The 20397-nt window shown below is 44.8% G+C and overlaps 1 protein-coding gene across 2 annotated transcripts in view; it reads right to left on the bottom strand.

Annotated features, from left to right (window-relative positions):
• LOC126487920 (calcium-binding mitochondrial carrier protein SCaMC-1) overlaps positions 1 to 20397 on the bottom strand; it is a 36730-nt gene extending 16333 nt beyond the window's left edge. The window contains exons 1-3 of one of the 2 annotated variants that reach the window (XM_050120987.1): positions 19824 to 20397; positions 5452 to 5578; positions 1088 to 1175 (exon numbers count right to left, since the gene is read on the bottom strand). In XM_050120987.1, coding sequence (XP_049976944.1) covers positions 1088 to 1175; positions 5452 to 5578; positions 19824 to 20006 — 398 coding nt within the window. In that variant the 5' untranslated portion in view covers positions 20007 to 20397. The remainder of the gene's footprint in view (positions 1 to 1087; positions 1176 to 5451; positions 5579 to 19823) is intronic. The other variant, XM_050120988.1, reaches the window with a different exon arrangement.

The following is a 20397-nucleotide window of genomic DNA, read 5'->3' as shown; positions in this document are numbered from 1 at the left end:
GTTTTCTTTCATGTAGAATCAAAATCCATTTTAAAGATGTAAGTAGAAGGGGCGCTATTTGGGTGAAGGAGGGCAGCGGGAGGGAATCGGGATGAGAGCAGATGGGAGAGAGACGAATGAGTTGGGGAGATAGTTCAGTGGTTAAAAGCGCCGTGTTCTTCCAGAGGACCTGGGCTCAGGACCCAGCCCACACCAGGTGGCTCACAGCTGTCAGTTACTGAACAGCATTGCTGGCTGGTCAGAGGTCGCAGCCTCCCGGTGGCTTGGCAGCAGCTTATCTCAACAGCTCAACAACAGGGAACTCCTCCCTGCTTCCTGCTTTCTACCTGCACTTATCTGGAGAATGTCCCCCGGCCTGGAGGACTGGCTTATCTAAAAGCTGTCTCTAAACCAGCTGCCTGATTCATCTTTAGCTTGATCTCTGGCACAGATCCCTGCCGAGACTTGTGCTAGGGGCTCTGCCATAGGACCCTGCTGCCGCATAGGAGGCCTTGTGGGAGGAGTGTGCCACTAATGCAAATTAGGATCTGTCTACAGATTCCACATACTACTTATACTCTGGGATGAAATTGAGCTGAGTCACTGAAATCTGTCTCCCGGAGAGCTGTCTCCATTCATGCTCACGGGCTGACAAAGCTTTCTGTCCTCCATCTGCCTCTTTCCCCTCTCGGCCTGTTCCAGGGGACCTGACACCTTTCTGTACTCCACAGGCACAAGATATGCAAGTCACACACACACACACACAGAGGCAGATGCAGACAAAACACCAATTACACACAAAATAAAGTAAATGTTTAAAGCAACACCAAAACCCCTTAGTTCCTATCTCTAGACACAAGAATCGCTGCTGTCCTCGTGCTCCCGAAGCCTTGCAACAACCAGCTAGTCCAGTTTAAGCACCCCTCTGCCATCCCTGCACTGCAGATAGTGTGTTTACATAGGAACAAAATGGGAACGGAGGAAGGAAAGACAGTACGTGAAGGTAATGAGGTACGCTGAGACGCAGGCAGGCAGTCGGAAGGGCCCATAGAGACCAGCATGGAAGACGAGATGTAAAAGAAGTTTGTCAGTTTGACGGAGAACTCACCTTTGGAGAATCAGCTCTGCTTGCTTTTCAGAAATATGCAAACCCAGCATCTGGAGAGACTGGACAATTTCGGAAGGCTCGATTTTCCCTTCAAACAATAAAAACAGTGTCAGGTTAGGCTCGGAGTCTGAGAACACTTCTGAACCATGCCAGCAAAGCTAAGCATTCAGGCAAGCCAGCGATCTTCTTAAATGCATATTGTGGCATCGGCACTCAAATTGTTCACAGATACCTTAAAATGCACACATACTGTTTGATTCATAAGCCTAGTGGATAAAGAGTGATATTCCTCCAAGTGTAGGCCAAAAGCTCCCATCCTTGCTGGGTGATGAGAGTGAGGAGCAGTAGGAGGGGATCTAAATCCTGACCGTCTACAAGACAAACGCCATTAAACCAGGCACTGCTCATTTAAAAGTGCCCATATCCGCATTTTAATAAGTAAAGGGGCATTTAATTAATGAGGAGTCACATGTGACCAAGTAAAAGAGAGCAAGAAATAAGGAATTGAACCAAAGAACACAGACTTCTGAGAAATCTCAGTGAAAAAAGACAATGAGGAGAGAAAAGCAATGGAAGAGAGAGAAAAATAATGCAAGGGGAGTCTGAAGACTCTGCAGACGGAACAAACTAGGGAAAAGCGGAAGAGAGGAAACAACACACCATGAACACAAGCGCCCCTGCTTTCCCCTCAAGGGGCTCACATACTTGTGAGGCCTGACAGGGCTGGGACCGTGCACAGTAAGAGGTTCTGCAACCACGCAGTGTGGACGGCAAGCTCCTCAGGGAAAAGGGACACACAAGGGACATGGGGAAGGAAGACATCCTCTGAGTGAGGAACCTAAAGAAGTGACAGGATGCTGAAGGAAACCTTTCACTCAGAGAAAGGACAATGGCAGGAGACTCTGGACAATGGTGGGAGGGGGGCAGAGGGGACATCATTTCAAAGGTGAAGTGCTTCGTATCCCTCCCAGCAGTCTCCTAGGCCATATAGTCTTCTTCTTCTTCTTCTTCTTCTTCTTCTTCTTCTTCTTCTTCTTCTTCTTCTTCTTCTTCTTCTTCTCCTTCTCCTTCTCCTTCTCCTTCTCCTTCTCCTTCTCCTTCTCCTCCTCCTCCTTCTTCTTCTTCATCTTCTTCTTTGTCTTCTTCGTCTTCTTCTTCCTCTCTCTCTCTCTCTCTCTCTCTCTCTCTCTCTCTCTCTCTCTCTCTCTCTCTTTCTCTTTTATCTTCCTATTTTGAGTACCCATAAGTTTTTATTCTCCCAGGAAAGAAGGGAAGGGAAAATCAGCACTCTTACAAAATGATTATACAATAGGAATATAAGTACTCAGGTACACTAAAAATCAACCATGAAATAAACACCCCAGTGGTGGGCCCACGAAAGCCCAAGGGGGCTCAGTCTCCTGCAGTTCAGGACAGAGTAAGGATTGGGGGAAGGACAGACTCCCCCCCCATAAATTCAAGACTTCTCACAAAGCTTTAGTTTCTAGCAGTAAACATAGAGTTACATCTGTACGCCTCCTAGTAACCATCTCGTGGCCACTTTGACAAACTTCTTGTACCGGTATTAAGTTCCTGAGTGACCTGACTTATACATTCATATTTCCTTTTCTGGTCTTCAGACAGAAGGCCCCACCATTGCTTCTCTCTACCTAAGGGCTAAAGATTAAGTTGGTTTAAACCATCCAAAGGCAAATCACACCAAGAAATGGTCTCGCCAGGGGGAAGTGGCCCACCTGTGATCCCTGCATGGAGGAGCTGAAAGCAGGAGGATAGCCAAGAATCTGAGGCTAACCTGGGCTGCACTCTTGAAAGACTCAGTGGTCCACTGCGCAGCGGCTGTGTTCTGTGAAGTTACTGCAGACACGGAATTAGCAAACATGAAACCACTGATCCTGCAGGGGATTTGGGTGCAGTTCCTGAGAGACTCTGTCACGGCACTGTCATCCACTGGCCTAAGGTTGCCTCGTGTTTGTCCGGACACCTCATGACTGTGCGCTGTTCATTCACTGACACTGAACCCTTGGAAAATGGTTCTAAGAAATCTACATTCTGCATGGCACACCCCATGGCACTCTTGGACTTGGACTAGCACCATGTATGGGGAACATTTTATAAAGTAAAATTATCCGCCAAACGATGTACAAAGATGCAAGCAAAATGCAAAAAACAGATCTTGAAAAAGACAGTTGCTTACAGTCTGAGAGTTAAAATGAAGAATGTCACCTTATGTTTCAAAAATCAAGAATATCACTTTATCCTTATTATGTCTCAACTAAAAATATCTATGTTCAATGATTCCAAGTTTTTGCTCTTCTCTGCATGGCCATGAACAACTGGAATACACATCTTTGGATTAATTCTGAGGCTAAATTTTAGCAAGTAGTAATATTCACCAGTACAAAATCCACAAATAATGAGAAAATAGACTACATATGTTTATGTTAAGGGATCCTTATAAACAAAAACATGAGCCTATAATGGTAAATTGTTTGAAAATATATATGAAGTCATAAGTGGAGGGGGAGCTGTCTACATTTATGAAATATGTATTGCTAAAATTTCACCTCTATTTCCGATGGTTTGATTCTAGTTTTCTGGAGAGGACAATTTATGTACTAGGTGGCTGATGTGGGAAGTCCTTCTGTGTATGTGTTGCCTTAATTGGTTAATGAATAAAGCTGCTTTGGCCAATGGTAGAACAGAATATAGCCAGGCTGGAAGGGATATATAGAAAGAGTAGGTGGAGTCAGAGAGATGCCATGTAGCTGCCAAAGGAGAAAGACGCTGGGCTGGAAACTTACTCGTGGCCATACACAGATTAAAAGAAATGGGTTAATTTAAGATGTAAGAGCTAGCTATAAAGACACCAAAGCTATTGGCCAAGCAGTGTTGCAATCAATATAGTTTCTGTGTGATTATTCCGGTCTGGGCAGCCAGGAGACAAAAGAGCACCTGTCACAAAGTAGCTGGTCCTAAGATTGTTAACAAGACACAGACAACACTGTCTCTGCCACTGGACTGCAGAGGATCCAGGTCAGCATAGAAGTCTACATGCATGAAAGAGAGTTCATTTGAAAAACTGGATTTGCCCGAGGATTGACCTCGGGCTTGAGGGCAATATACATAATGCAAGGTTTATTGGCAGCTACAGCCCCCACCTCCACTACACACTGAGCTCTTAGCTGCTGTGAGCCATCAGCAAAACCATCTATAAGGTTTGGCTATTTGAAGGAATTTGATTTTAAGTTAATGTTCAGTCTAAATCATTAGCTAGTGCATCACAACTGTCGAATCCAATAAGGTCTGTTGACTTTCTAAACCAAGTTTTATTTGAACACAACCATATAATTTGCCTACATATTGTCTTTGGCTGAGACACAGCCACAACTCAGACTACATAACCCACATAATTAAAATACCTATAACCTAGATTTTTATTGAAAGGTTTTATACCAACCCTTGAAAAGAACGATACTTTTTTCAATCTATTATTCAACTTCTTTCTTGACTAACAAGTCTGTGAATTGAGCCCTTCATTAGGGGTCGGGAAAGGTTTAGAGCTGCAATTGTAATCTGTTTGAATTTATCCTTCCTGTCAATGGTTGCCTCCGGACATGGGTCTGGTGTTTTTCCACTGCTGATTTTCTTCCTACTTACCTGGGACTCTATTCCCAAACTACTACTTTAAGCAAGGCAACACCATCCTGGCCAGAAGGTAAAGACTAATGCTGAGCTATTCTCATTTTTAGGATCAGACACTATCTAAATGAATCTTTCAAAGAGATTATAAAATGTAAGATGAATTTTTATTATTTTACAATACACAAGTCATGCCTGTATGTGGAAAAATAAATACCTCTTATTGGAAGAACAATAAATAATTATTATTTTGAGCTACAACTTTAAGTGAAGTGAGCATGATCTCAATGGTTAATACTGTATGGCAATTTTTAATTCAACAGAAAAAAGCTACTATAAATTTTCTTCACGAAAAATATGGTCTCAAGGCTGGAGAGATGTCTCAGTGATTAAGAGCGTTCAGTGCTCTCACAGAGGACCCAAGTTCAGTCCCCAGCACACATGCTGGCTGGCTCAGAACTACCTATAACTACATCTCCAAGGGGTCTGCAGGCACCTGTACTCATGTGCAATAATTCTATACACGCGTGTGCGTGCATGCGTGCGCGCACACACACACGTACAACTAAAATAAAATCTTAAAAAAATAAATGAATAAAAACATGATCTCTCAATCACATTAACAAAATAAATGCTAACACGAATAACAGTCATCTGGAAAGAATATATCTTAGACGTGGAAAACGTAAAGGCGACTTTGCATAAGAAGTGACAATGGGACATACCATCATTATTCTTGTCCAAACTTTTAAATGCCAACTTCATTTTCTTCTCATGGTCTTTCAGATATTTCATAAATTCTTCAAAATCCAGCTTTCCATCTTTGTTGATGTCACCAGTAACAAAAATTTTCTACAGAGAGAGAGAGAGAGAGAGAGAGAGAGAGAGAGAGAGAGAGAGAGAGAGAGATCTTATTGTTAGCATGGGCTAAAGTAAAGACTAACTGTGTATTGACTTCCAGTTTGGGCCAGCTGTGTTAGTATCCAATATGGCATAGCTCCGCAACCCTTCCTGTGGTTAAGATTCCCAGAGTTTCACAAGCAGCTGGTGGTGCCAATTTAATAATTACACGAAGACTAAGGCTTTTTGAATTGCCTTATAATTCCCTCTTTGGAAATAAAGACAGAACCCAGGGCCATGTCTTCTGAGCTTGCTTCATCCGTGTTTTATATGGACCCAAAGACGGGGCTTCCCCTACAGGCAGCTCTGTAACGGAAAAGGGGAGATTTGGCATGTGAAGAGGTGGGCACAGGCTGGTGAGCCAGCAGCGGGATCCAGTGTGGATCTATGGGGAGACACAGCTGTCCTTAATTAATCCCAAATTGAAAATGGGAACCAAAATTAAGAGAACTGTCCCTTTGATTAATCATTGGGGGAGGAGAGGGGCCATTGGGGGAGGGGGAAGCTTTTACTGATGCTATTGTGCAGCTTCCTGGACTATCACTGGAGACAGAGACGTCAAGCGTCTTCCTCCAAGCCTGACAATTGTAAGGACAAGGTTTCCTGGCTGTAGATGCTGAATCAATGTCTATTTTTATTTATGACCCTACCGTGATCTGTTTGCATATTCAGTCTCCCTACTTGTAGAATGACAAAAGAAAATTATCCCTTCGGATTTCTCATTTTTCTAATAAAAAAGTATCTTTTGCACCTCACACTATACAATGTAAACTTCTGTCTTAAAAAGATAATTGAATTCTCAGTCCATATGAATGAGATTTCTTCTGCAGATATATGAGAACCCACACATTAGAACTTCTTTGATGTGGCCTTTACCTGAGAAGAAACCCAGGAATTCTTTTAAAATAATGTTCCATGTGGTTGGTCCAGAGCCCTGGGAACGGCTCTCCCTTGGCTTTGATAAATGAATGTGCACCCAGAATCAATGAACATGCTAAACCTCACACCTTTTGCCAAAAAAAAGATTTGCAGGAAAATAAAATGTTGAAAAGGAATAAGTGGGTTTCAAAGAACTTAAGCTGTTTATGATGAGATCCTGGATTCCTTCTAAAAGGTTAATTGGTATTGAATAAACAAATACACATCACATTTTGGAAGAAGGGGGACCAGGGTCCCAACATCCACCTCCATATGGGAGATTTCCAACTCTTGAAGTTGCCACCTTTAAGACACACCTCTTAGAAGTTCCAGCACCAGCCCCCAATAGACTCACTGGCTGAGTGCCAGGTCATTAAAAGGAACACCTTTGAGAAACATTTATCTCAGTCACAGCAAAAGACAAAGAAACCACAGTGTAGTGCTGGGCATATGGAATCAACTTCAAAGACAGCTGGCCGACATACGGAAGCGTAAAAGAAAGACTCCAACCGTCTGCACGGCTATTAGGATGCGGATGGGTCTTACTTAGGAACAGAAACAAAACAAAATTGCTCCCAACCGCCATTGAGCCCCCAAACACATGTGGAGTAAATGTTCCGGTCCTCTAAACCAAGGACATCTTGGTCCCTTCTGCTGTGGTGGTTTGAAGAAGGATGGCCTCCATAACCTCATATATTTGGATGCTTGGTCCACCCTGTTTGGGAAGGACTAGGAGGTGTGGCCTTGTTGGAGGTGCATCCCTGAGGGTGGGCTTTGAGGTTTTAGGAGCTTATGTAATTCCCAGGCAGTTCTTTCTCCTGCCTCCAAATTTTGGATAAGATGTAAACTCTCAGCTACTTCTCCAGTTCCTGCCTATCTGCCTGCTGCCAGGCTCCCCACCACACTGATCATAGTTTCACCCTCTGAGAGTGTAAGCAAGTCCCCAACTAAATGCTTTTGTAAGTTTTCTGACTCACAGGGTCTCTTCACAGCAGTAGAAAAGTAACTAAGAGGTGCCAAAGCTACTAACCCAGGCCTCTGGTGACGGGAGAACACAGAACGAGTAGAGCCCATAAAACAGAACTGTAGCCAATAGCAAAAGCAATCAGAAGCTGGAAATTTTATTATAGCCACAAGGAAAACTGAGAAATACTCTTGAGGATATTAGCTGCGAGGATGACCTTGAACTAATCATCCTGCCTCCCCATCCTCCGTGTTGGGATGGAGGCTGGCACCACCACAATGGCATATAAGGTACTGGTGATCGAATCAAGCCCTCTACCTGCCCCCTACATCCCTAGCCCCTGGAGGATTCTTAATAAACAGAAGCAATGCTAGTCCAAATGCAGCACCTCAAAGGACCAGGTCAAGTTTGAGAACGTCTAAACTACGACTCCATTCTGCCTCAGGAGGCCCCTCCAGAGGTCCTGACCCCATATCAGTCTGAGCTTCATGAAGCCCACCTCGTCATCCTCCAGAGAAAGAGTGACCCCTAAATCCTGCAGGCCTTCCTGAAATTCAAAGAGGTCCACAGCTCCATCTTCATCATGGTCCAGATACCAAAAAAGATCTTCGTAGAGGGAATCCATGTGCAATATCTCCTGCGGCCAGGGTAACCCCTGCTATGGCCCTCTGAGTCCCCCAGGGGCCGAAGTCCCTGGGATAGGACAAAGAGTCTGTCTGCCCACAGTGAGAGAGAAGGACGAAGGCAAAGCATCTGCAGGGGTTACCGCATCAGAAGGAGAAAGCCTCATCCTAACCGTCCCGAGATTGCCGGGGCACGCGCAGGGCAAGAACCAGTGGGCTACTCCGGAACCGAGTTCTGCCCCAGAGTCCATGGGCAGGAGCTCCTGCCTCCACTCTAGGTTCTACAGGAGCCAAGACAGAACCAGCCAAGCCCCGCCACCACTTTCAAGAGAGCCCAGCGCAAGACCATCTAAAAGAGAAGTTTGTATTTTGTCTTGCTTTGTTTGGTCTGTTTTGGGAAAAAAAAAAAAAAAACCCGCGAGAATAGAGTGGGACCGGGCTATTGCTCTGTGATCTGCGGACAGTCGCAGAGGTCACCCGACCACTTTTGGAAAACTGTGTGTGGTTTGCGACTTGTTACTATTTTCTGGGGTGCTGGGGAAGGAATGTGTTCGAACATGCACATGCTAGAAAGTCGCTAACTGCTCCACCACCGAGCTTCAGGTAGGGTCTATATTTTTAGTTATAAGCAGGTTGTCCTAAGAAGAGGATTATTTTTAGGGGTGAAGTGCACCAGGCTGACAGTCATAAAGTCTGAAACCAGACAGCTAGGGATCCAGCATGGGTCCGACCGAAGCCCTCTGCATTGGGGTGACAGTTGTATAGCTTGGTCTTTTGTGGGGACTGTAGCAGCGAGACCAGGATCTGTCCGTGATGCATGAGCTGGCTCTTTGGAATTTATTCCCTCTGGTGGGGATGCCTTGTTCAGCCTTGATGCAAGGGGGTGGAGCTTGGTCCTGCCTCAACCTGATATGCCTTGCTTTGTCGACTCCCATGGGAGGCCTTACCCCATCAGAATGGAGAGGAAGGAGGAAAGGATGGGGGGAGGGATAGAAGAGAGGCAGGGGGAGGGAACAAGAGGAGAGGAGGGAGGGGAAATTGTGGCTGGTGTGTAAAATAAATTTTTAAAAAATGATGAATAAAAAAAGACTGAAAATAAAGAGAAATTAGCCCATGTGGACCTTTTCTTCTGTGTCCCCCCCTCCATCTCCACCTCCCACCCCTGATTTTTTTTTATCTTTTATTTTCACACAATATCGATAGTGACTCTGGGGGGGAAATGTCTCCATCTGGGCGCCAGTTGAGACCCAGAGGATAATCCACAAATGGCCAGGGGTTAAGGCAGCTGGACGCCAACGAGAAGGCAGGAGAGACTGTTAGTACTATCTGTGGCTTTTCAATGCTCACTGTCCTGAGCCACGGGAAGCCCTGAACCCCCGGTTCACACATCTGCGGCCCCTCGTCCCGCTCGGAAAGACTCGCTGCTTTTACACTGCTTGCTTTTCAAACTGAATAATGTTTAAAATGAAAACACAAATGTGCAGTGAGACGGCACCGGATGCTTGAGCCCCAGACGGAAGGCTCCTCAATGCTAGGCCAGCCTGAGATAGCGCGTAATGAGACCTTCACTCAAAAATAAGTATTTTAATTAGATATTAAAATTCACAAAGAAAATTCAATTCTGCCGTCCTCCATTAGCTCTGTACTGCTTATCACATCGGGTGCTGAGAGCAAGACAAAGAGCATCACAAAGCCTAGGCAGATTCCCGCAAGGAGGAGGCTGCACCACAGTTAAACATAGGTACCGCTGTAAGCTCTGCAATAGATATTTCCCAAGAGCTGTTGAGCAGGGGCTAACACGGAAGGCTGTTTCACAAAACCTGTGGCCCAATTGTGAATGAATTGTCTCACAAGAGAGGATTTGAACTTTTGGATGTATTTATTTGATGTGCATGTGCTTGTGCATTTGTGTGCCTTTCATGTGTGCTGGTGCTGGAGCATTTCAAGAATGGGCACCCAGTCCCCCGGAACCAGTGTCCGAGTCCCCTGGACCTGGTATTATAGATGGCTGGGAGTTGTGCTGGTCTGAGGAACAGGGGACAATGTGTTGTCACTATTAATTTCCCACAGGTTTCTCAATTTTCCGCATTGAATGTCATTGTATTCTCCTCTGCCCTCACCCATCTCTCCTTCTGCACCTTCTTTCTAGCTTTTTGTTTTGTCTTTAAATTAAAGATTAGACTAGAAAATTTTTAAAAGATAGTCCCAAAATTTGGGTATTCTCTGAAATACTCTGGTGAACATCAGAACAGTTAGGACACTGGAGATGGAGGAAATCATCTGAAATTTAATGTCTTGACGTGGAAGTCTTGAGTAACATAGCTCAATGCAGATGAAGAGTCAGGGGATCTATGTGGAAGTCTGTTCTTATACTTAGGCTTAGAAGACATTGAAACAGTACAGCATCCTCTACTTCTGAAATGTAAAATAATAAAACAATAAAAGGAAGCATACCCAGGATGAATTTACATTGGGAGGGGTCTTTCTTTGATCCACACTATTTCTGTGGCTATATTTTATGAGTATATGGAAGACAGAGATGGTTTGGGGCTGGAGAGAATCAGGTGTTCCTGAACCCAGGTTCATGCTAGCAATTTGAATAAATGTGCTCCAGGCAAATTTAAGACTAAGCTTTTTGCCATAATTTCACAGGCAGAGCTCCTACTGTGAATTTCTTAGGAGACATTTGGATTCATAGGAGCCTGGGACCTTGAAGCTGAGAAAATTGCAGTATGGACAAAATGCTTGTATCACTCAGCTTCCACGCAGATGCTCACTCACCTTATGTATGGGATCCAGAAGTAGGGCTTTCATGAGTAGTTAGTTCACAAAACTGGAGCCCTCATGAATAGGATCAGGGCCCTCATAATAGCCAGTGACCTCACTTGCTTCTTCTACCGTGTGAAGATGGCTAATAGGCGGAGCTCTCCATATAAGCACATGTGGATGACTACGGGCTTAGGTAAGGATACCTTTAAGATATGCCATAAGGCCAAGGGCTCAATGCTTGCTGTAGAAGTGTGGAGATCTGGGTTTGGACCCCCAGCATCACATAGAAAGCTGGCCATGGTAGCACACTCCTGTAATAGCAGTACTGGAAATTCAAAAACAGAAGATTCCAGGTCTCGGTGCCCAGCAGTCTAGTCAATGAGCTCCTGGATCAGGATACGGTGAAGAGCAATAGAGGAAGACAGCCCACACTGACCTCTGGCCTCCGCACACACGTGCACACATGCCTTCACATATACTAAAGACGTGGTGTCACATGCACTAATGATGAACGTCTTGGGGACTCGATATCAAGAATGGTTCAATGGGGTAAACTGATCTCAGGGATAATCCAGGTTCTCTAGTCTGTAATTTTTCATTCTTTTCTTTTCAAAAGGACATTTTATGCTTTCACAATCACAGATGGAATAGAATTGAATGCAAAACAACAGTTTAGCAAAGTCCATTGCTTTGCTTTGATTTTTTTTCCTCAGGTTTTAACCCCACTGAGATAATTTCTCTCTGAATAATGGAGATGCTAGATTAATATCCCTCCCTTTTTGTAGTGTTAGGGACCTAGCCCAAGCCTTCACACACACACACACACACTATACAAATGTTGGCCTACTAAGCTTCAGGCTTCACTAATATTCAACTATCTGAAACTTTATAATAGAGAGGTACTTTTGAGGGCATCATGGCACGGAGGTTATGGAATAAGAAAAACAGGGGAATTTAGCAATGCTCACATCTAATATGTTCTAAAATATACAAAATCAGTATCTTTTGTGTGTGTGTCCTCAAGTTTATATTCTAAAAGCTAATGTTACCTCTTCTTTGTGGAAATAAATCCTCTGAAAGAGAAAAATGAAGAGGAAGACTCCTTTATAGTCTAATACGGCCTTCTCCGGGGGAGCACTCAAAGCCTAGTCAGTTCCCAAATTCCCAACAGCCTGTGTTACCTTCTATAGAGGTGTAGTCTCTACCCAAACATGTCAGTTGTGACTCTGTGTTCTCTACAGCATACAAAGGAGACCCATTCCCCAAGGCCAACAAAACCCGCTTTTGTGGGGCTGGAGAGAGCAGTTAAGAGCACTTATTGCTTTTGTAGGGGACTCAGGTCCATATCCTGGTAACCCCAAGTCTTAGTAGAACTTACATGAGGTTTCTCTTGTAACTCATAGTCAGGGGCTCAAGGAACATCATGGAAGCAGGGGCACAAAGAATGTAAGAGCTGGAGATCGTGGGGAGTGCTGGGAAATGCCAATCTCCCAACATGAACTCAGCAGCTGTGGTTACCTACACAAGGCCTACATAGTAACAAGCCCATTAGAAATACAAGCATGGAGTGGGAGGGGTTCCTGAGGCTCCACCCCTAGCTGAGGAGCTATTGACAGGTGACAGCTGCTGATGAAGGCAGAATCACTGTTCTTTAGGGGGTGGCCACAGGGAGGTTGCCCGTGCCAGCGGGATGACCCCACACCCATTCATATATGGCTGCATTTATTAGTTAATTAAACAAAGGAGGAGTTGGAGCTGAAAGGAAAGTATACTAGGGAAAAGGTTAAAGGAAGTTGAAGAGAGGGTGTGGAGGTGAATATAATTAAGATGCATTGTATCCCTGTAGGGCATTTTCAGTGAATAAATTATTAAAAGAGAAAACAGAGGTCATAGCATCAAAAGTGTATTATAACAATTTCACATTTGCCACAGGATTGCCTGCCATAAAGTCCTTTCTCTGCCCTTAGTAATGTTGGAATACTTACCAATGATTAGCCATTGCGTACTTTCTGTCTCTCTCCTTACCAATGATCAATCATTGCGTACTTTGTGCCTCTCTCCTTACCAATGATCAACCATTGCATACTTTGTGCCTCTCTCCTGCATTCTACTCGGATATTTGTTGTATCAAAAATTGAAAAAAAAATAATGAGAGCCTGGAGCTTGCAAAATGGCTCAGCAGGCAAAGGTGTTTGTCATCGATCCTCAAGACCTGAGTTCAATCCCCAGAGAGAGAACATGACTCCACCCTGTGCACCATGCTATATGGGTATATGTACACAAATAATCAATAAATGTGAGAAATAGTATAATCTAAAAAGCTTAAACAGATATTTTCTCTCTTCAAAATGCTAAATTTATTGTAACAAAGAGGTAAAATTTGGTGAAACTCTATAGGGATTTCCATCTAAAGTAAATACTTGTCTTAGGGACAAACTGTTTCCTGAAACTTGGAGTCATCCATAGCTCGTACCCCTGTGTACTCAAATCAACCCTCTCCTCAGTTCTTGACAGTATACCAACACTTGACTATGCCTCAGTCCCAAGTATTTCATCAAATTAAAGTATTTTATGGGCTCCAGTTTCCCAGATATACTGGTGAACTTTATATACCAAGTTGATTAGTACACACCAGGTAGCCGATAACATTTCTGGGTGTGTCTGTGGGTGATTTGGGAAGAGATTGGCATGAGAATCGGCAGGCCGTGTGCGAGGGCACATGCCAACCCAAGGAACAGAACAAAACAGTGGAAATGTGAAGGCAGCTCTCAGGCTGGGAGCGCTCATAAAAACTGGCATCCTAACCGGATGGAATTGGAACTGCACAGACTGTCGGTCAGCAAGGAGTACAATGAAAACAGTATTTCCTCAAAGCAATATACAACTCAACTTCCATTTTTCAAAATATGCCCTATGATGATGAAAATACGCTACATATACACCACGGAATACTGGTGAAGTAGTATAAAATAGAAAAATGGGTGTTGTGGGATATTTGTTTAACCAGGCAAAGTTGTGTTACATTTGTTTAAGCTGCATTTGTTAACTATGCAAAGACGTGTTGCATGTGTGTTAGTTAAATAAAATTAACCCGGGCTCAGAGAAACAGGGTTAGCAACTGGCTGACAAGAAGTAGCAGGGAAGAGTTTAGCTTGTGTTTTTTGTTTGTTCATTCCTTTGTTTTTAGTTGGGGCGCTGTGGAGGGAGTGGCTTCCGGGACTCCACCAAAGAGACAGAAGAGGGAGAAAAAAGGATAAGAGAATGAGAAGAAAGAGGGGGACATGACTGGGGTCAGAAGCCAGACAGCTTCCAGACAGACATAGAGACCACAGGAAAGTGAGAGATACAGAAAAAAAGGTAAAAAGCCCTGGGGTAAAAAATGTAGATAAAGCCGGGCAGTGGTGGTTCAAGCCTTTAATTCCAGCACTTGGGAGGCAGAGGCAGGTGGATCTCTACGAGTTTGAGACCAGCCTGGTCTACAGAGCGAGTTTCAGGACAGGCTCCAAAATTACAGAAAAACCCTGTCTTGAAGGGAGAAAAAAAAACATAAAGAGAAACAGGTTAATATTTAAGTTAAGTTAAAAGAGCTAGTCAGAAGTGAGCCCAAGCTAGGTCGAGCATTCAAAACTAATAGTAAGTCTCAGCATCATGATTTAGGAGCTTGTTGGTGGCCCCCCAAAAAAGCCTGGTACACATGGATTTTGCAGGTAAATGGATAGAACTAAAAACAATCATACTGAGGAAACCCAGACCCAGGAAGACAAACATCATGTTGTCTCTCGTTGGGGGCTCGTACCTTCAAATCTTCAGGTATGAGTACATAGCCTGGAGTAACTAAAACAAAGAGTAAAACAGGATCATTGCCAGGATGGGGCTGTGGTGGAGCCTAGAGAGGGGAATAGCAGTGTGCTAGTGACCTGATGAGGGGAAGAGAAAGGGGGCTCTTCAGGGAGGGGAAGGGAAGCAAATACAGAAGAAGGCCAGAAGAGGGTAAAAGGAATGGTGGGATACATGGGCTCTGATGGGGAGAGATGAAAAGGGGCTTTTAGAGAGGTGGGAAGGTAAAGACAGAAGGAGGTAAAATAACCGTAAGGATGTCTGAAAAGCCATGAAATCGTACCATTAACTATTTACCTAAAACTAGTTCTGAAGCATGAAATTCTGTGTATAAATATGCATTTATAATTTGGGGGCGTGGGTTTTCTTATTTTAGTTTGATTTTGATTTTCTTTCTTTTTTTCTTTTTTCTTTTTTGGTTTTTCAAAGCTGAGTTTTTTCTGTATGGCCACCCTGGCTGTCCTGCAACTCAGTTTGTAAACCTGGCTGACCAGGAACTCACAGAGATCCACATTTATATGTTCAGTGAACTTTTCTCATCTGGGATGACAATGCTCCCTCCAAGAACCAAGGACCACTTAGCTGGACATGAGAAGGCCTCTTCTGAGTAGTTGGCCAGTGATGGCCAAGAGACTCAAAAAAAAAAAAATACAGTTTATCGCTATTGCCCTTGGCTCCCTCCAAGGGGTGGAGATAAATCCCTATCACAGAAGACACCATGCACTTCAGAAACAGGGCCCAGGGGCCCCTGAACTGGACCTGACCTGAAAGCCTCTTCTCTAAAGATTGGGCTTCATTCTGCCAGAAGATGTCACTCAATCTCCCAAAGGAGGGAAGCCCAATCTTGCTGTGACACCTATGAACCACAGCAACAACCAGAATGGCACAATCATCCTACGGGTGCAGTAGATGCACACACGCCTACCTTGGTGCTAACCAACAACTCTCTGACTGGATTTAAGACCCGCCCAACAAGACGGCAAACAAGTCTGGAACAGGAAACGTAGCTTACTACTCAGTGCTAGTGAAGCCATGGATATCTGAGGAGAATCTGCAAGCACTAATTTACTAAACCCGCATAATCCCTATTGACAGTTTAAACATCTGTCCTTAAACCTACCTACAGATAGGTGTGGTTGTAGTATTGTTCACCCCTCAACAAGGAAACGTCTCCTTGCAACAGACAGAGACCACTACAGAAAACCATAAGCAATCAAACTGCAGAGTTGTGGAGCCCAGTCCTAACAGATACATCTATGAGACACTCCCACACCTAAGGTTCAGGAAACAGGGCAGAAGATGGGGAGGAAAGACTGTAAGAGCCGGAAGATCAGGGCGTGTGTGATGAGATTCTGTCTCCTAGCAATGTCAGAAATGACATCCACAAAGCCTCGCCAAAATCTCATCTATAAAGTCAAAATGGCTGTCCAAATATGAGCTGAACAGGATAATAGAGAGGCTTAAGTAAATGGAGAAAAGACCACGGGGCCTCAACCCTACACAGGGACCTACAAGCAAATTAGGAATGCTAAAAGCGAGAGAAATGGTCTTCTCCAAGGAGAGCGCACAATACCAAATGGTCAGCCCTAAAAACATGCAACCAAGTAGCACTGTACAGACTGAGTGGGTTATATTTCTACATACGTGTGTGTGTGTGCATGCATACACACAGACACACACACACATTTGGAGGAAAGCAAGGAGGAATGCATAGAAGAGTCTGAAGGGAGAAAGGGAAGGGATAAACATTGTAACTACAGTATAGGCTCAAAACGTTAAAAAAAATGTATCTTATGAAAATAACTGGACCAAATGAGACAAAAAAATAAAATCAAAGGGATTCTGATGTAATTTTATTTGACACAGTTTTAAAACTATCAATAAGCTAGATATCAATCAGAGTATTGGAAATAATATTATATAAACATAAAGTAGTATATCACACAATCATTAAAAATTCTGCACAGCAACAATGAACAACCTCTTTGATCTCCAGATCCTTTTAGAATCTTCAAAATTACTGAGGGCTGCAGAAAGTTCTTGTATATTGTAGAAATCATGGCCCATGGATGGAGCGATTATTCCCCTTCGAGGGATTCTGCATGGGAGCCACAGCTGACTGGCATCCTCCGGTCTCCAGCCATGGCACCTTCTGATACACTGAAAAGCTGTCCTGTCCCTGGGCTGCTCCAGGCAGTGACAGGATTCTGTGGGGAACTGGAGCTGGGGCCACTTCTCCCCAACACAAGTGCCCTCTCGTCCTCTCTTCAATACCATTGGCTAGTTCCCTATCAGCCTGGCCTAGACTTTTTAGGAACTCCTGTGTTGAATGAAGCTCTCATCCAAATCCCACTCCTCTGAGAATGAGGAGGGACAGCTGAAGTCTGGTCAGCTGAGGACCCCTGAGTGAACACAGACCAACCAGAGCCGCCATCCTGCAGCACAGGGGAAGGAGCCTTGGGAAACAAAGAGAAGAAGAATCGTCCTAGTATGTGTCTAGGGTGGTGTTCACTGCATTTGTGAGGAGAAATGACATGAAGTGGAAACACAGACAAGTTATGTGTGTCCAGATCACAGCAAATAGGGCGTACAAGTCAGCCCACGGCCTAGGCATCCGCCTGCCGTATCCCATACTCCATGTTGATCCGATTTTCCCCAGCACGGTTTTGATTAGCTGGTCCTACTTATGATGAAAACGGAAACACAAGTGGAGCCTGCAGGACAACACAGGGGGTAAAGGCACTTGCCACCAAGGCCTGAACTCCACCCTGGAGTTCACTCTGTAAAGGGGAGAAGTGACTCAATGAGCTGTCCTCTGACCTCCATAGACATGCAATGCTTCCCACGCAAGCACATGTGCACGCACATACAAATAAATGTGTATATAAAAGCAACACAACCGATTTAAAGTTTAGTTTTGTAATTATTAAAAGACAGGTCACTGTCATGTCAGTGTATTTCAGATGCTAGCCCTAAACCCTTTGATCCAGTGAGAGAGACAGAACTGTCAGTCCTACGTGCTGGTCTTATCGGAGGTCGTACTGATCAATACATAATACCACTCGCAATCATAAAAGTGGGGACACGTGAGGTAAGGGAGCCACACACAGCAGTACACAGTCAGCTCATCCCTGGAAGGTGGTCCAGGAAGACACACCACAGAGAAGGTGCCAGTTATTCAAAACAAAACTAACTTCCCCTTAACTATAAAAATAACAGTTCTTAAACTTACAAATGTTGTAAAGAAAAAGTAGAAAATTATTTTTTTTATCATTGAGGAATAGCTATTACTAGCCTTCTGCAAAGGAGTGCATTAGTGCTGGGAATAGTGTGATCATACACCAGGCATGACACCAATATGACACTACACGTCTGAACAAAATATAATTTATATATGCACAAAATATACACACTTGCCAGTGATAAACATGAGCTGCCCTCTTCTATATATTTAAATGCACAGTTTTTACATAATTTGTTTTATATATAATAAATTTTGAAAAAATAAAGACTTTATCTCGTGATTTGTTATTATTGCGGGGTCCAGGGTTTTGAGCTTTTGTCGTTGCTGTGTGTTTCAGTTCACTCGAGTTTGACTTAGATGAGGGGAGGATAGAGCCCAAGCTGACCAGTAACTTGCAGCAATTCTCCTGGCTCAGCTTCCAGAGTTCTGGGATTATAGGCATGCCCCATCATCCTTGGGTAATCCCTCTCTTCTTAAAATCTTACCACATGCTTTGTCAACTATGTTCATATTTTCAAAAAACAAAAACGTAATAGGAAATTTAAAGCACACTTAAAGTGAAACCTGAGTCAAAGAAATCATACCAGTGGCTAGAAATCACCTGGAGGAGAATAATAAAAAAAACTAACCCTCAGGGCGGTGGTAGCGCCTTTAATCCCAGCACTAAGGAGGCAGAGGCAGGAGAATCTCTATGAGTTCGAGGCCAGGTTGGTCTAGAGAGTGAGTTCTAGGACAGCCAGGGCTGTTACACAGAGAAACCCTGCCTCAAAAAATAAACAAACAAACAAATAGGTAAATAAATAACCCTCAACATACCTGTGAGATTCGGCTATGGAGAGGCTAAGAGATGCTATCACTCAAGATTAGCAAGTCAGACCTTTGATTCAAGAAATAGGAAGAAATGAGTCACCCCAGATTAAGTAGAACAGACACACTCCGCAAAAAGTACCGAAGTTGGTTCTTTCAGAATGTGTATTAAATAGGCAAACCTATGGCCAGTGTGAAGAAGGGAAAGGAACAGAGATCAGAAATGAGATATATAATAATACTTTGGGCAAAATGAGGAGTTCCCTCCCCCCCCCAAAAAAAATAAAAAGTTTAACTTACTAAGAAGCTGTAGTAAAGTGAAGAAGCCTCTTATTAAGGACATTGACGGTGAAAGAGTTTTAAATATAGATACAGAACAGTTGGTGGCCCCCGCAGTAACTCAAGCACGTTCCTCTTGGGCTAGGAAAGCCAGTGTCCTCTTGCACAGCAACAGGCTGGACAAGTTCCAGGTTCAGTGTGTCCACCCTGCCAAGGGGCCTGGATGTCAGGGGCACAATTTACATGACTCAGAGAAAGAACAATTACTTTACAACAGGTCAACCCTTCAGATCAAAGTGTGTACTTAGGGCACTAACTTAGAATGTCATAAAAACGGAATGTGGCATTTCCACCTCGACCAGCGGCGGGGAGCGCTGCTGGTTTTAACCAGTTTTTGAAACAAAACTCTAGTTGGTAGTTGTAACAAAGCTACTTCCAAGGGACACAAAGTGTCTCTTTCACCTTACTTAAAGAAGTCTGACAGGGGAACAGCCATGCATTGTTTGCAAAGGTCGGGACAAGTGAAGAACCAAGAACTAGAGATGCTCTCAGAACGAAAGCCTTGGCAGTTTTAAGTGTGTAACACTAACTTATCTGGAAAAATACCCGCCGCCTTCCAGATTCAACTCTCCGGAGCTCTTCCAGCCGCTGGCGGGCATAGTTCCGCCTCCTTGCCTGGCCTCAGGCCACAGCCCTCCCGGTACCTGGCTCGGTCCCGGAGCACCGGCAGCCTCCCCAGCGCCCCTGGCGACCCACCTCCTCCGCGTCCTGGCCCAGTGGGATGCCCAGGCTCTGCAGCCCCTGCTGCAACTCTCCGATGTCCACCACGCCGTCCCCATTGCGGTCCAGTGCCCGGAAGAGCGTCTCATAGCGCGTGGGCGGCTCCGCGTCCTGGCAGGCGGCCGTAGGCAGCACGAAGGACCGCAGCCAGCGCAGCATGGTCCCGGGGAAGTCACCGCGGGCTGCGGGGGGCCGAGCGCGATCGGGGTGGCGAGGCCTGGCTGGGTGGGGCGGCAGCCGCAGAGACTCCGGAACGTCGTCGGGGGGCGAGGCTTCTGGCTCACAGGAACCCAGCTCGGCACAGGGTGTGGCCGTCCAGCTGCTGCTCGGGGCGGAGCTGGCCCAGGCCTGACTTGGCTGCTGGGACAGGCTGGGCCAGATTCCAGCCCCCAAAACGTGCGGGCAGAAGGGATGGGTTGCTAGGGACTCTGATACCGGTTTCTGTTCTGTCCGAAGCCCCTCGAAGCTGCTAGCCTCGCCGCCAGCATATTAAAGCCTGCGGGGAGGAGGTGTTTTGAAGGGCGGGTTGCTCAGCCTCAAAGGCCCTTTG

This window comes from Alexandromys fortis, unplaced genomic scaffold, assembly GCF_014885135.2.
Source record: "Alexandromys fortis isolate MF-2015 unplaced genomic scaffold, M_Fortis_MF-2015_v1.1 scaffold_176, whole genome shotgun sequence".
NCBI classification, from domain to species: domain Eukaryota; kingdom Metazoa; phylum Chordata; class Mammalia; order Rodentia; family Cricetidae; genus Alexandromys; species Alexandromys fortis.
The sequence above is the reverse complement of the archived record's forward strand: the minus strand, read 5'-3'. Positions and strand labels throughout refer to the sequence as shown.